Genomic DNA, 17134 nt, shown 5'->3' with positions numbered 1-17134 from the left:
TACATGAAAACATTACTTTGGTTTTCCCAAGAGCCCAGTTATCAAGACCAGCTTTTTCCAAAATGGCGGCACACGTGTCAGGGCTCAATGGAGGCTCTTCACACCCCTTGTAGCAGAGAATCTGGTACCTTTGAAAGGGAGAAAGGGCTGGTTAGTATTTCGCAAAAGTTCAGGGTCTCAGGAGCCTGGAGGGTCCTTCAGGCTTCTTAGAACAATTCTCCAGTAAACGGAATTCCAGACTGACTACTTGCGCAATTTGTGTTTTCCACTTCAGTGATTCCTTTCCAACGTGTGATCTTTTAGTGATAAAGCCTCTGCCAGTTTTTTTCCATCTGAATCCTAAGTGTTCTTTCCTTGTGTCCCCTACATTCCCATCCCACCCTGGCCTCCCATTTTTCCTTCTCCCTCTCGGTCTCTTCAACAGGCCTCATATTGAGACTTGCTGCTTAAATGTTAGATTTTTCTGAGTTTCTGTTTCTTTTTAAGCTCTGTCCATGTGTGTCTCATCTACATGCATGGCTCTAACTGTTCCCTATACGTGATGCTTCCTATACATACATCCTTAGCCCTGTGTTCATAAACAGGAAACACATTACTCCTGGCTGCCTGCTAGACACCCCCACCTGCTTATCCCACAGACACTTTAGACTCAGCAAAATGCATCACCTTTTCTTTCCTCTGCTAGTGCCTATCTCCGCAAATGATGTCAACCCTTCTTAAAAGTGAAAGTCGCTCAGTCGTGTCTGACTCTTTGTGACCCCTTGGACCATACAGTCCATGGAATTCTCCAGACCAGAATACTGGAGTGGCTAGCCTTTCCCTTCTCCAGGGGATCTTCCCAACCCAGGGATTGAACCCAGGTCTCCCGCATTGCAGGCGGATTCTTTACCCTTCTTAAAAAGGCTCTAAAACTAGGAATCTGCATGTCATCCTAGATTCTCCCCTATTCTTCACTCACTGTATCCAACCAGCTTGTGCTTTGTTGTGCCTCTTGATTTAAAGCCAACATACTGACTCTACTTTGGTTTTATGAGTTCACTTCAAGGTTTATATGGTGGCATTTGAGACCACAGCACAGGAGGTATTAAGTAATTTGGGGAGTTTGGGACTGAAGCAAAAATAATAATGAAGATAGTTGTAGCTGAAATGCATTGTTTACATTTCGTTCTATCTGTAGCCTTCCTAAATATTGCGTCATTCAATGCTCATAACCACCTATACAGTAGATGCTAACTAACATCATCACCCTTATCCACAGATGGGAAGACTGAAGCTTGAATGTTACTCAAGTGATGCTGAACAAGGTCACACATTTAGTATGAGTGGCAGAATTGGGATTCAAATCTGGATTTTCTCACTTTAAAGCATGTGTACCTCTCCCTTCGCTAAATTCTATTTGTGTTAGAGCTCTGACAGCCAAACAATTGTGCATCAGTGACTGGTGGAAAAATGGATCCAACTTCAGTAGCTTTTTAGTGTAAGGGCTCATTAGAAATAACTACAGTAAAAACCCAGTGTCTTGTGCAAAGTAAGTTCATGTTGTGTGTCTTCCTTTAGGATTATCTCTTTGTCACACAATAGAAGAGTTTATCCATAACAGAATGGACAAAGGGTCTGATGATTTTCCATCTTACAAGGAGGGTTAGTCAAAGGATAAGGCTGGACAGGGAGGGTTATTTAGTCCTATTTACACCTCCACAGGGCCTTTACAAACTGTCCTGCCTTCCTAAGAGTCTATGCTAATCTGGATGACAGTTTTCAAATTTATGACAGAGAAAAGGCTTATTAGCCTTTATTTCTGGAGCTTTCTAGATTCAGAACAACTACTCACATGTTCTCCAGAAATTGTTTTTGTGAATAAGGAAAAAATAATTTCCCCTTATTCACTTATCATGTAGTAATTTGCTATTCTGTAACAGCATGGGGTTGGAAACATATTTAAAAACTTATTCTCACTTCTGACCTTCCAAATAAGTAATGCTCAATCACTCAGTCATATCCAACTCTTTGCAACTCCACGAACTGTAGCCCACCAGGTTACTCTGTCCATAGGATTCTCCGGGCAAGAATACTGGAGTGGGTTGCCATTTCCGTCTCCAAAATAAGTAATACAATACATCAACTACAGAATCATCAAGAAAATAGGTTCAGCTCTTCTACAGTCCATGTTGTAAAACCATGGATAGTTTTGAAACTACTGGTTTAGTCTAGCATTCAGGGCTCTCTCTTCATAACATTAACCTGACCAGTCTTCCCCTTTGATCCCATCTTTATCATTGCTGTCACTTCACTAACACACACTGCTGAGCCAGTCTCACCCACGTCCCTCTGATTTTCGGAGCACCAACCTGTACCCAGAGATGGCCCCTTCCTGTCTTCTCCATAAACCATGCCTCCCACCAGATCCCAGTGCAGCACTTATTCTTGATATTCTCTCTATCAGCCTTCGTGGAGATCATCCTTCACTTTCCTGAACTCTAACACTACAAACCGTCTCTTTGGATCTTGGTATTTATTACCCTGCACTGTTCACTAACTTTCCACGTCTATGGCTCTGAGAATCCTAACTGGATTGTTCATTTTTGAGGACCAAGTAAGTATTACAATTCACTGTTCCAGACTAGATATGAAAGTGAAAGTGTTGGTCGCTCAGTCATGTTTGACTCTTTGCGACCCCATGGACTGCAGCCTGCCAGGCTCCTCTGTCCATGGGATTCTCCAGGCAAGAGTACTGGAATGGGGATAGCCATTCCCTTCTCCAGGGGATCTTCCCAAATAGGGATCAAACCTGGGTCTCCTGCATTGCAGGCAGATTCTTTACTGTCTGGGCCATAAGACTAGATACAGGTAGAGAAATTTAAAAAAAAAAAAAAAAAAAGGAGATTCCTTGGCAGTCCAGTGGTTAGGACTCCATGCTTACACTGCAGGGAGCATGGGTTCAGTCGGGGAACTAAGCTCCTCCATAGCACACAGCCAAAAAGTAAATAAATATGCTGTCACATTTAACATCACAAATAACCTTATGAAACAGGTACCATACAAAAAAGAAAAAAATGGACGTAACATTATTTTGAAAATATTAATCTAAATTAGGTTAATTCCAGTGTATTCCAAGCACATAATTGCTTTTTTAGCTGTTAAACTTCATCTTAAAAAATCTATAAGCCACATTTAAGGTCTAGTGAGTCTTAAAAAAAGTACAGATAATCACAACTTCCTTTTGATTTCTAATATACTAAAAGCTGGTTATTTTGCTTACAATACAATAAAGAAAAAAAAATTCACTGTCTTCTGTAGTATTTAGCACAATGCCTTGTGTATAAAAATAGTCACTGACGTTTAATGGTACTTCTCTTAAGACTAAATTAGGTTAATTCCAGTATATTCCAAGCACATAATTGCTTTTTTAGCTGTTGAACTTCATCTTAAAAAATCCATAAGCCACATTTAAGGTCTAGTGAGTCTTAAAAAAAGTACAGATAATCACAACTTCCTTTTGATTTCTAATATACTAAAAGTTGGTTATTGTGCTTACAATACAATAAAGAAAAAAAAGTCACTGTCTTCCATAATATTTAGCACAATGCCATGTGTATAAAAATAGTCACTTAAGTTTAAGGGTACTTAAGATTATATTAATGTTATTTATATTGATAGTTACGGAGAAGGCAATGGCACCCCACTCCAGTACTCTTGCTTGGAAAATCCCATGGACGGAGGAGCCTGTTAGGCTGCAATCCATGGGGTCACTAAGAGTCAGACACAACTGAGCGATTTCACTTTCACTTTTCACTTTCATGCATTGGAGAAGGAAATGGCAGCCCGCTCCAGTGTTCTTGCCTGGAGAATCCCAGGGACAGGGGGGCCCGGTGGGTCTATGGGGTCACACAGAGTCGGACACGACTGAAGTGACTTAGCATTAGCATTGATAGTTAAGCAAGTTAAAGATAAACTCTATAGAAAAATGAAAAGTGTGATGATAAGGTCAAATTTTAATTTGAAATTTGAAACTCAAGAACATGTGGGTTACCTGCTTTTGTGTACACAATGGATAATTTCCCTGTGTTACCTGGGTCTCCCAGCTGACAACAGACAGTTCCAGCCCCTATTAAGAGTTACCTTCTCTTTTGATACACAATCACTTTCGTGCCTTCTTTCTAGAACATCTGAGTCATTTTCTTTCTGTTTCCTATCATTCTTCTCAAGAATTTTTATAAAAAATGTCCAAGGAAACTTAAAAAGAAGTTCACACACCGTTTTATAAAGTTGGCAAAAAGTATCCGATGTGAATATCCCAGCCTTCGGATTCTTGCTGTTTCCAGAATGCCCGTGTAGCGAAGCTGGAGCACAACCTTTTCTTTGTCATATTTTCTTGCCTGACGTTCATTGTTTGGTTTGATGCAGCGGATGAAGTGAGGTTGGCCGACCACCATTTTAGATAACAAATCCATCAGAGAATACTGTAATTTGCAACAAAAATAAAATTCCCAGCATAGCATATAAACACTTAGCAGCCTGCACATCTTTCTTTTAATTATAAGAATAAAATCTGAAAACTGAGTGTTATACAGTAATATATAATTTTTATTAACATATGCATTAATAAAATTGTATTTATAGTATATTTTTAAAAATACACTATATGATATTTACTATTAAAAATGTAGAAGCAATAGCTAGGAATGTACATATTAAAAGGTTTCCTGTAAATTCTTAAGGCAACTTTAATTAATAGATAATATTGTTTTCTCTTACCACAACTTTTATTAATAGGCTCAATTAACATGAAAATGTTACATATTAATTTCAAGGCTGGTGCTTGGGACTGGAAAGGCCCTGAATATTATTTTTTATGTAGTTTGTTTGGAAGTAATTATATCCTCTCAGGGAAACTTGACAAATTACAATATTTAGGCACACAATTTGGTTTCTTCCTTATACTATTAATTCCCTTGTCTAGCTCTTTTTTTCTTTTTTCTAAGAAAGTGCAAAGCCCTTGTCAGTTATCATCTCCTAGGTTAAAACAAGGACTGAGAAGTTAATGCACTTTAATATATAAGATACAGTTATGTGTATGTGTGCTAAGTCACTTCAGCCATGGCTGACTCTTTGAGACTCCATGCACTGTAGCCCACCAGGCTCCTCTGTCCAAAGGATTCTCCAGGCAAGAATACTGGAGTTGGTTGCCATGCCCTTCCCCAGGGAAGACAGTTATAAAAACAAGCAAATCCATTAGGTACTTAGGTACTCTAATCTGCTCTGGTTTGATGATTTTCTTATTTTAGAAACATTTTAATCAGACAGATATGAAAACTGTCTTCTGCAGCAATACCTTATTAAAACAGCAGCCAACTGCTGGATAGCCAGCAACACAGTAGGATAATCATGGTTCAACTAAAAGTGGAATCTCAGAAAACTAGTGAGAAATGGAATATTTCCTGCCATACCAGTAAACACAGTCATTAGCAATTGCAGCCACCACTGATGGTGAGCTGGTGAGCCTTGAGGGAACTCAGGAAGGAAAGAACACCTGCCATCTAGCAGCCATCATACTGCAGCCACTCCTTACAGTAAGTCATGAGAAAATTCAAGATGTGAATAAACAGAATATTGGCCCCAGACAGGTGAAGTGCATATCAAAGGAATAATTTCAGTGAACCCAGACTCTTGCATCTTCCTATACACAGAAAAGAGCTAAATTCCTCAACTTCAGATATCCGGTTTTATTTAACAATAATCTTTTGATGTTCGGACTACCTGCCCTTTTTGGGAAAACTTCTATATACCCTGGCTCTCTCCTCGTCTCTTCAGAGCAGTTCTCTCAGGGTTACTTGAGATGCTATCTCTCAGGCTTGAAGTCCTAAAAATTCCCGCTGAGTAAAGCATAACTCTCAATTTCGAGGTTGTGAATATTTTAAACATCTGTGCACCCACATTCACAGCGGCATTATTCACAACAGCGAAAACATGGAAGCAACCCAAGTGTCCAGCCACTGACGAATGGATAAGCAAAATTCAACACGCACCAACAGGAGTATTATTCAGCTTTAAAAAAGGAAAGATATTCTGTAATATGCTATAACATGGATGAATCTTAAGGACATGATGCTGAGTGAAATAAGCAGGTCACAAAAAGACAAATACTGTCTGATTCCACTTAGAGTAGTCAAAATAAGAAAGACAGAAAATAGAATTAGGTTTGCCAGGGGCTAGAGCAGGGGAGAATGGAAAGTTATAGGTATTGTCAGATTTACAAGATGAAAAGAGTTACGGGGATGGATGGTGGCCCAACAAAGCGAATGTACTTAACACTATTGAACTGGACACTTAAAAATGTTAAGATGGTAAAAAAAATAAATAAATAAACATCAACTCCAGTATGTCAAAGACCAGAATCACAACCGTTGAATATATGGAGAGAGACAGCTGTTGCTAGCTGAATCTCCTTTACTGATGGACTTTTCAAGCCTGGGTGATGAAGCCAGTGCAAACTAAATCCTAGAAGTGGGCAACTGACAAAGCACTGGATTTGCATGGCTTCCTCATGGGCACTGAGACCCAATTGTGAGTTTCTTCAAACAGCTGGGCTCTGACACTGTGGGGGCCTTTTCATTACATTTCTCTGTAATGAAAGTGAGTAATGAAAGTGACTCACTCTCTAAACTGAGTCATGATCACTTTAGTCCCACATCTTTCAGGCACTAGAGATACAAGTGTGATGGACATACTATATGGAATATATCCATTTTCACTGCAGCCTGAGGTACAAAACAACTTTATGAATGAATGGTTTAACATACACACAGTGTTTGATGCAACAGTGGTATGATAATGGCCTTGCATAACTCACTTAAAGCAAAAGAAATAATCTGGCTGTAAATACTCTCATTCAGCTGTGCTGGAGCCTGCTCTAAGGTGGATGTACCTGAAGCAAATGAAATACTCAGCATATAAATGCATGAGATGATACTCAAAGGTGATTAAGCACACACAGTCTGCTACAAGGTTAGGACCTGAAAAAATATTTAATAAAGCTAGCTAGTTATTTTTAAGAGTATTTCATGACTCTGTTGAGAACTGGATTTATTCACTGAACACAGAGTAAATTTAACCCAATTTCCTCCTCTCCCTCCATGTTACATGGAATCAATAATTTCTAAGTTTTAGGTGGTATCTTATTCATTTTCATTGCCTGGTTAATTACCATTTCATCAGAAGATATAAACAAGACCAGGAACCAGTAATGAAGGCAGGGTAGGTTCTCCAGCACACAGAGAGAACAAAGGGCTTCTTTTCTTTGCTATCTCCCATCTTGTCCCAGGAAGAAAAGTCACCTTGATTCCATGCTGAGGTCACAGTGAATCACTTCCTTGGCACGTTACTGTGTTTCCCTGGTGTCCCTGCTCTTTGCCCCATGTCTACACTGGCTCTATTTTTATCTTGAGGTTTTCAGCTCATCCAGGTAAAGGGAGGTATTGATGGAGATGAATGCTTGACCCTGTCCCATATGTCTGTCCACCCTAAGATCATTCAGGTCTTGAAGAAGGATTGATGGTTATCATATCATTGAATGATAAACCTTTTTAGGCTTTATTCTAGTGAAAATGTGCTTGCTTCTATGGAAAAATTGTAACCAAGCTATCAGATCAGATCAGATCAGTCGCTCAGTCGTGTCCGACTCTTTGCGACCCCATGAATCGCAGCACGCCAGGCCTCCCTGTCCATCACCAACTCCCGGAGTTCACTCAGACTCATGTCCATCGAGTCAGTGATGCCACCCAGCCATCTCATTCTCTGTCGTCCCCTTCTCCTCTTGCCGTGGACCTCCCTTAAGACTGATCTAATATACAATAATTTTATTGATAAAATACCAAAGTAAACCAATCCATAGGTTTTTGACAATACCTAATATATCCTATATCTAACAGATAGTAAATGAAATACAACAAAAATTCTTCTTTGCTAATAGCATTCTGATATTTGTTACTTACTTTTAACTGGCAACTATAATTTAGAATAAATAACATGCTTAAGCACAACATATCATAATGTCACCTCTTACTCTAAAATAGGATGCAACTGTTTGTGTTTTCATGTTGGTCGTCTCTCTGGCATGACGAGTGGCTTCTCCAGTCTCACCCTAAGACCAAGAAAGATAGTGATGCTTCAGCATCTGTTGTACTTTACGATCTACAGGGAGCACATGGAACCTTCATTAGTCTACCCTTTCACATACATAAAATGACAAAACGCTGAATTTTTACTTTAAAGTAATTGTTTTGTCAGTCTCATTGGGATTTTAATCAGTTTTCCATGGGATGTGAGTATCTCTGACTTTAGCTAATACATATTTAGTTGGTCTTGGAGTAACATTAAAACCAATTATAAAAGAGGAGTTTGGACTATATCAGAAATGCATGACTATTTAAGTGACAAGCAGTAATATGAACATAACAATATCTGTTGAAGTAGAAAAGAAAGATCAAAAAGAGAAAATGAAGGGAAAGGCTGTTTAGCCTTCTCATACAGATACTGCCATTGTATGAGGAGGTTAGGTTCTTAGACTTACTGCCATGAAAAACATTTTCTTACCTTTGTCAGGTTAATTGATTTTTCTGAAGTCTTCATTTGATAGTTTATTATGTTTTTAGTTTGAGAATGTGGCAGATTACCTATGGGAATGTAGAGAAAATTCTTTAGAATCTTTAACGGCTACAAGGTTTCCTCCACTTGAAAGTTAAAATAAGAATTGCCCTTCCCACAATATGCATGCTTGGTTAACTAGTCATTGAGACACTTAGAAATTAAATAATATTATTCGAAAATATATAGCTAGTGTTAAATTCAGAAAAAAAGTAAAACTTCCAGCTTAAAAAACATAAAAAGTAGAGGTAAGTGTTAGATTTCCTTTTACCTGCTACAAGATATGGGGTGATTAAGACAAAGGAAGCAATCTGCTTCTTTGTGTGTGTGCTTTAAATAGCACCTGAGATTTTCTTAAGATTTTTTTTTTATGTGGAAAGTCCTTATTGACTTTGTTACAATATTGCTTCTATGTTATGTTTTGGTTTCTTGACCACGAGGGACCTGGGATCTTAGCTCCCCAATCAGGGATCAAACCTGCAGCCCCTGCTTTGGGAGGCAAAGTCTTAACTACTGGACTGCTAGAGAAATCCCCTGAGCTTTCCCTTAATGCAAACATCAGCTTTAGAATGGACCTTAAAAATCATATGGGTCATTAATTCACATGAAGTAATTATATGCAAATCAAACATGGTTGAAAGCAAAGGACATTTTCAACCTAACATTCAGAAATATGTGCCTGGTGCTGGGCTATATAACTGTACACAGTCGAGGTTATGAAAACTCGTGGTGTAGTGAAAATATTATGTCCTTTGAAGCCAGGAAGACCTGAGTTTACGTTCCAGCTGTAGTGCTTAAATTGTGGATTATTTACTTGGTCTCTGAGTCACAGTGTGAGTCCATAAAATGGGGATGATAAAGCCCACCTCATGGGATTTTGACGGCATGACAGTGGGTCTGGTGTGAGGTGGGTGCCTAGAAATGTTAGCTGTTTTTCACTCCTTCCGCACCCTTCCCACTGCCCCCACCAAGCATAGTACACCAACCAACCTACGATCCATGAGTGTATCATCCTAGGAGAAGTGTCTGAAATATCTCCAGAATTCAGTGTCACTTCAGGAAGACTGTTAATTTTGTCCTTTTAGGCGATAAGTACAGGCTATGTTTTGGCAAATTTTTCCCCTTTTTTTTTGTCTTTTGGTGGCTGTGGAAGGTTGGCTCTGAGCTAAGGGTGCAGGAAGGAACCCTGCCTGGGCTGTGGCTGGCGGTGTCACTGCTCTGGTCTCATTCCCCTCCCCTCATCACTTCAGGAAAAGCTCTGGGGTGACAGTGTGGCTTTTCTGCTGGGCTGAAACTGTCTCTGCACAAGTGACTCTTGAAATGAGACTCTTCTGGACACAGGTGAGTGGACCAAGCATTGTCAGAGGGGCAGCTTTGGGAATTATGCTTAGTGGGTTTTTTTGTTTTGTTTTTGTTTACGATTACCAGGGAAAGTTTTGGAAAAGAAAATTTACTTGGGGAAAAAATGACCACCTACTTAGAGATTTCTTGGAAGCATGATGAATATACAAAGTGATAAGAGCAAGTGAGAATATATATATATATAAATATATATATTTATTTATATATTTATTATATATTATATATATATTTATTTAATATATTTAATATATTTATATAATATATATAATATATATAATATAAAATATATATATATTTAAATAAATATATATATAATATATATATAATATATAATAAATATATAAATAAATATATATATTTATATATATATATTCTCACTTGCTCTTCTCACTTTGTATATTCATCATGCTTCCATATATATATATAATATATATATATATTATATATAATATATATAATTCCATAATATATTATATATATTATATATTATATATATAATATATATAATATATTATATATATTTATATATAATATATATATATTTATATATATATAATAATATATATTAATATTATTATATATATAATATATATATAAATATATATATAAATATACAAGTGAGAAGAGCACATTAATTAGGATAGATTAATTGCTTTTAAAAATCTATATTTGAGGGGGGTTCAGGATGGGGGACCCATGTACACCCATGGCTGATTCATGTCAGTGTATCGCAAAAACCACTACAATATTGTAAAGTAATTAGCCTCCAATTAAAATAAATAAATTTTTTAAAAGCCTTATATTTGAAAAGAAGACATTTTCTTAAATCAATGACTTAAGTTTTCACATTAGAAATTTGAAGACAAAATAAACCCCAAAGGAAAAAGAAGAAAACAATAAGACAAAAGCAAAAAAAAAAAAAAAGAAATCAATAAAATAAAATGAAAAATTCAATAGGTAAAATCAATGAAACTATAAGTTGGTTCTTCAAGAATATCAATAAAATTGGTAAATCTCTAGAAAATCTATCAAAAATAAAATGAGAGAGGACACAAGTTATTTATATCAGGAATGAGAGAACAGATATAACCTCATGATCTACAAATATCAAAAGGATAATAAGAGATTATTATCAACTTTATGTCAATAAATTTGACAGCACAGATTAAACAGAAATTTTTCTTAAAAGATAAAACTACTCTAAAGCTAATTCAAAATTAAAATAACTTGAATAGCTTTGTATTTATCAAAAGACTGAATCTGCAGTTAAAAGCCTTGTCATGTACATACACACAAAAACCCTTCGGGTTCAGATGACATCCCTGATGAATTCTACAAAGTCATTTAGAAACAAACAATATTCACCCTGGGGGCTTCCCTCATAGCTCAGTTGGTAAAGAATCTGCCTGCAGTGCAGGAGACCCGGTTGGATTACTGAGTTGGGAAGTTCTGCTGGAGAAGGGATAGGCTACCCACTCCAGTATTCTTGGGCTTCCCTTGTGGCTCAGCTGGTGAAGAATCTGTCTGCAATGCAGGAGACCAGGGTTTGATTCCTGGGTTGGGAAGATGCCCTGGAGAAGAGAAAGGCTACCTACTCCAGTATGCTGGCCTGGAGAATTCCATGGACTGTATAGTCCATGAGGTTGCAAAGAGTCAGACACAACTGAGCAACTCACTAATATTCACCCTATTTTTCCTGAAAATTGAAGAGGAAGCATTATTTCTCAATTCATTCTATGAGACCAGCATTACTCTGATTCCAAAATCAGAAAAAACATTATAAGAAAACTACAGTCCAATATTCTTCATGAACATAGATGCAAAAATTCTTAACAAAAGGTTAGCAAATTGAATCTGGCAATACATAGTCAAATGCATCATGACCATGTCAAGATTTTCCCAGGAATTAAAGTTAGTGTAATGTTCAAAACCCAATATATGCAACTCACCATTTTTATAAATTTCAAAAACAAAACAAAGTAAAAACAAATAATCATCTCAGTAGATGCAGAAAATGCATTTGACAAAATTCAAACATGCATGCTTGATAAAAACTTAGCAAACTAGAAACAGAAAGCAACTTCCTCCTGATTAAGGTCATTTATGAAAAACATATAGCTAACATATCATAGTTAATGGGGGAAATCTGATGGCTTCCTCCAAGATCAGGAATAAGCCAAGAATGTTCACTTTTACTACTTGTATTCAACATTGCATCTGTGATTCTGGGCAGTGGAACCAGGCAATATGAAGAAACACAACATAAAAAGAATGAAAAAGAAAGGGCAAACACTTTAGTCCCAGATGACATCACCATCTATGTAGAGAACCTATGAAATTTACAAAAAAAGCTACTCTAACATGAGTTTAGCAACACTGCAGGGCAAAAGATCAATACACAAAAATCAAATGGATTTCCATATACTCAGTTCAGTTCAGTCACTCAGTCGTGTCCGACTCCTTGCAACCCCATGAATCGCAGCACACCAGGTCTCCCTGTCCATCACCAACTCCCGAGGTTCACTCAGACTCACATCCATCGAGTCAGTGATGCCATCCAGCCATCTCATCCTCTGTCGTCCCCTTCTCCTCCTGCCCCCAATTTCCATATACTAGGAACATACAAAATTTGAACTAAAAAGCACCATTTATTAGAGCATAGAATGTGATATAATAGCAGATAATTTGACAGAAAACATGCAAGACTTGTACACTGACAACTACAAAATGTTGCTGACAGAAATTAAGGAAGACTTGAAAAATAAGCATATTGTGCTCCCTGATTGGAGGACTCAATATTATGAAGATAGCAGATATCCCCAAACTAATCTATGGCTTCAGGGCAATCCAATCAAAGCTTCACCAGCATTTTGGGTAGAAATTGACAAACTCCATTTTAAATTTACATGGAAAGGCAAAGGAATTATAATCACACCTGAACAACTCTGGAAAAGAAGAACAAAGCTGGGTGACTTATATTACCTGATTTCAAAAATTTTAGTAAAGCTACAGCAATCAAGAGGTGTATTATTGGCATAAAGACAGACAAATATCAGTGATACACAACACAGCCCAGAAATAAACAGTCTCTCTTTCCTTCTCTATCTCTCCAAGGATGCCCAAGCAATGCATTAGGGAAAAGAATAATCTTTTTAACAAATGATGCTGAAACAATTGGATAGGGGCATGAAGGACTGGAATGAAGGACAATAAAGACTCAAGAGGAAACAGCACTTGGGGATAATGAACTTGTTCACTATTACCTGTGGTGATGGTTTTACAGGAGTCTATGTATGTCAAGGCCTCATCAAATTTTACTGTCTAAGTATGTGCTGCTTATTCTATGTCAGTTATGCCTCAACTATAAACCATAGTTGAATTATATCTCAACTAGAACTCAAACTATAAAAAATGAAGTGCAGAGAATAATGTTAAACTCCAATAAAGAAAAACAAACCGAATTACACTTTTTGTACTTAAAAGCAAATGCAAAGATTATATAGTTGGTTGGAACAAAAGCATGTGACTTTTTAATCAATAAGGCAGAACTCACTAAACTTGTGGAATCTTGAAGCATCATCCCATGCTGCCCACTCCTGACACAGTAGATAATTCTAAACTCTCTGGGGGTGACTGTACTCTTCTAATGAGAAGCTCAAACACCACCAAACTTTCTGGTGAGTGCTTCAAACACTTTACTGGAAACCTAGCTTCTTATAAAACTAAAACCCAACCCACACATACAAAAAAATGGAAGGAAATTGCCTCATTTTACCTGTTCTTGTCAGAGGATGGGTGACTAGTTGTTGAATTACACTGTTTTCTGATGACCTCAAAAGGAGCACAATATCAGTGGGAAGAGTGTCTCTATTTTTAGCCAAGAACCCACTTGCATTATAGATGACCTGTTGATAAAGTACATTACAAACACTGTCACAATCAATGTTATCACCGTTGTCCTCACTACCATCATCATTATCATTATCAATAGATGTGAAAGTGTAGAAGTGTTAGTCACTCAAGTTGTGTCCGACGCTTTGTGACCGCATGGATGGTAGCCTGCCAGGCTCCTCTGTCCATGGGATTCTCCAGGCAAGAATACTGGAGTGGGTTGCCATTCCCTTCTCCAGGGGATCTTCCCAACCCAGGGATTGAACTCGGGTCTCCTGCATTGCAGGCGGTCTCTTTACCATCTGAGCCACTTGGGAAGCCCACATTAATAGATACATATAGACAGCTTACTCAGTGCTGAGTGACAGCTACACAAAGATTTATAATGGTAATCCTTTACAACTTTAGAAATGTGAACCTCTTCAGGTTTACACTACCTCTTTTCAGAGACAAATTTGTGCCTCACTGATTTTATTTGGGTGGAAATGATCAAAAAGGGTTGATTCCTCCCACTTATTATAGTGGAAATGTTGTGTGTTTCCCACCTCTATTTGGAGGGTTGGGGCCAGAAAGGTATTCTCATTTCTATGATAATTGATTTGCCTGCAGTGAAAAGGCCTTTATAGAATTTGCTCCACAGTAGCAGGGACTACATATACTGTGGGTGTTTAGTGTTTCTGGCACTTCTAAATAATGTTAAGATTTTTAAAGATCAATGTAACCCCAAGATTTTGGTAGGGTGGTTCAATGTGGTTGTTTTTATGGGGTGAATTTCATCCCTCCAAAATTAGTATGTTGCAAATCTAACCCCCAATATGACTATATTTGGATACAAGGTCTTTAGAAGGTAATGAGGGTTAAAAGAGGTTTAAAGGTGATGCCCTAAGCCCACAGGACTGGTGTTCTTATAATAAAAGGAAGATATCTACACAGGAGATCTCTTTCTCTTCCTTACATGTACGTAGAGAAAAGGCTATATGAAACATAGAGAGAAGGCAGCCACCTGCAAACCAGGAAGAGAGGCCTCACAAGATACCAGATCTGCTGGCCCCTTGATCTTGGACTTCTAGTCTCCAGAACTGTGAGCAAATACAATTTCTATTGTTTAGGACACCCAGCCAGAGGTATTTTTGTTATGGCAGCCCAGAAGACTAATATAGTTAAAAACAACTGGATAAAATCATAGGAAATCTTTAATGATTGTTTTAAAGGAGACTTATTTATAAAATCGTGTGCTGAAAATCATGAGAAAGGTTATAACTAAAATATTTAAGGTAGATTTTGCTTTCAATGACAAAAGTCTGGAATGTTGACTGACACAGAAGTTCTATTAGACTAGAATTCTTAGGGTTCTAGCCGTTATTCTATTTGTTTATGTATTTCTATGAATTCCCCTTCTTGATTTGAATATCTTCTTAGTCCTCCAATATTTATAACATCATTGTGAGTGAAAGATCTGTTATTCTCTACAGAAGGAATGGAAACCGTCTTCTGGGCACAGGACAACATATCTGAGGTTTGCTCTGGTATAGGAAAGTGTATCCGTCAGTGCATAAACATTGCTTCCTCTAACTGCATGCCAGTCCATAAGCTAATCCTATCTAATTAATCAGCTCAGTTATCTGGCCATACCTTCTGCCTGGTACCTTCTCTTGTTGGGAAGGAGGAGAGACAAAGGCTGCAGTAGACAGAGAAGCATCTCAAGTCTGAAGAAGGCAATTTATATAAAAGGTTCCCAGTTATCATTAAAAGAAGGGAAAACTGCCAGCCAACTGCTGCCCAAGCCAGATCTTAGGATCAGAAAGATGGACTCTTTATCTCATTATAACTATCTGTAAATATCTGGGGCCAAAATTTTCATAGCTTTATTATTCAACAAAAGACTAAAGAGAACCTCAGTTATAGTGCTTCAGAGTTCTTACCTTTCCTGCATAATGGTGAATTCCAAAACTAAGCTCCATTCTTTTAGGTCTCCAGAAGTATTGTGATTTCAGATTACCTTCAAATTTTTCTGTAGAAAAAAATTTAACTCCAAGATTAAGCATGTTGGAATGTCTCAAAAAATACTGATTGATAGAATCTTCTCTTTCACCATAAAATGGAAAATGTGCCGTGAAAAAACTGAAAATTCTATATAACTACTACATGTAGATTTGTAATATAATTATAAATGGTAAGGTAAAACTCGAGATCATGAATTTTACCATTCCATTACGATTACAGTAATGGAATGGTACTATTGCACAGCTGCTGCTGCTGCTGCTAAGTCACTTCAGTCGTGTCTGACTCTGTGCGACCCCATAGACAGCAGCCCACCAGGCTCCGCCATCCCTGGTATTCTCCAGGCAAGAACACTGGAGTGGGCTGCCATTTCCTTCTCCAATGCATGAAAGTGAAAAGTGAAAGTGAAGTCGCTCAGTCGTCTCCGACTCTTAGCGACCCCATGGACTGCAGCCCACCGGGCTCCTCCGTCCATGGATTTTCCAGGCAAGAGTACTGGAGTGGGGTGCCATTGCCTTCTCCGCTACTGCAGAGCAGCAGTACTCAAACCTTGCCAAGCATCAGAATCACCTGGAGGGTTTGTTAAAATAGACTGCTGGGTCCCACCTCCAGAGCTTCTGACTCAATAGGTCTTGGAGTGGGATCCAAGAATTAATATTTCTAGCAAGTTCCCAAGGGGGATGCTGATGTCCCCGGTCTAGAGACCACACTCTAAGAACAGAGGAAAGAAAAAACCAAGTACTTGAGATTGTCCAGAGAGCTTTGTGAAACACAACTGGATGTGAAACCACGAGCCTAGACATTTGGTATTTTGTCTCTCTTTTCTCTAAGAGGAGCTATAGGTTATTATTGATTACAAAGGAAACACAATAGGATCATAAAGGAAGTTCTACAATAATTTTACCAACACAAGATCTCTGTTATTTCATGTCATGGAAGGTACATTTTAACATCAAAATCAAGTGACTAGTATGAAATGATTTCCCCACAACTTTGGGGTTATTTTCTTTTCCATCTATCTCTTTTCCATTCTGAGAGCTGTCCTTTCGCCCTGCCCTTCCATTTCTAATTTTGGGCTGGATGATCTCTAGGGTCATTTCTAACATAAAATCCTATAGTCAGGGCTCTACCATAATATAAGGTGAAGTTGAATATGGAAATTTGTTTATCACTAAATATTTCACCCTATTATAAACATTCACTGGTCCAGGTATTAGATCAAAAGCCTCTTCTCTAA

General features: G+C 37.8%; 1 protein-coding gene across 6 annotated transcripts in view; it reads right to left on the bottom strand.

Annotated features, from left to right (window-relative positions):
- The window catches only part of MYO3A (myosin IIIA), a 174406-nt gene that overhangs the window by 33448 nt on the left and 123824 nt on the right, over window positions 1-17134 (bottom strand). For all 6 annotated transcript variants that reach the window (XM_061436045.1, XM_061436041.1, XM_061436044.1 and 3 more), the window contains exons 22-27: window positions 15819-15907; window positions 13781-13910; window positions 8593-8672; window positions 8063-8140; window positions 4255-4460; window positions 17-128 (exon numbers count right to left, since the gene is read on the bottom strand). In XM_061436045.1, the coding sequence (XP_061292029.1) occupies window positions 17-128; window positions 4255-4460; window positions 8063-8140; window positions 8593-8672; window positions 13781-13910; window positions 15819-15907 (695 nt within the window). The remainder of the gene's footprint in view (window positions 1-16; window positions 129-4254; window positions 4461-8062; window positions 8141-8592; window positions 8673-13780; window positions 13911-15818; window positions 15908-17134) is intronic.

Source organism: Bos javanicus, chromosome 13, assembly GCF_032452875.1.
Source record: "Bos javanicus breed banteng chromosome 13, ARS-OSU_banteng_1.0, whole genome shotgun sequence".
NCBI lineage: Eukaryota > Metazoa > Chordata > Mammalia > Artiodactyla > Bovidae > Bos > Bos javanicus.
Note: the sequence above shows the minus strand (reverse complement) of the source record. Positions and strands in the feature narration are given on the sequence as shown.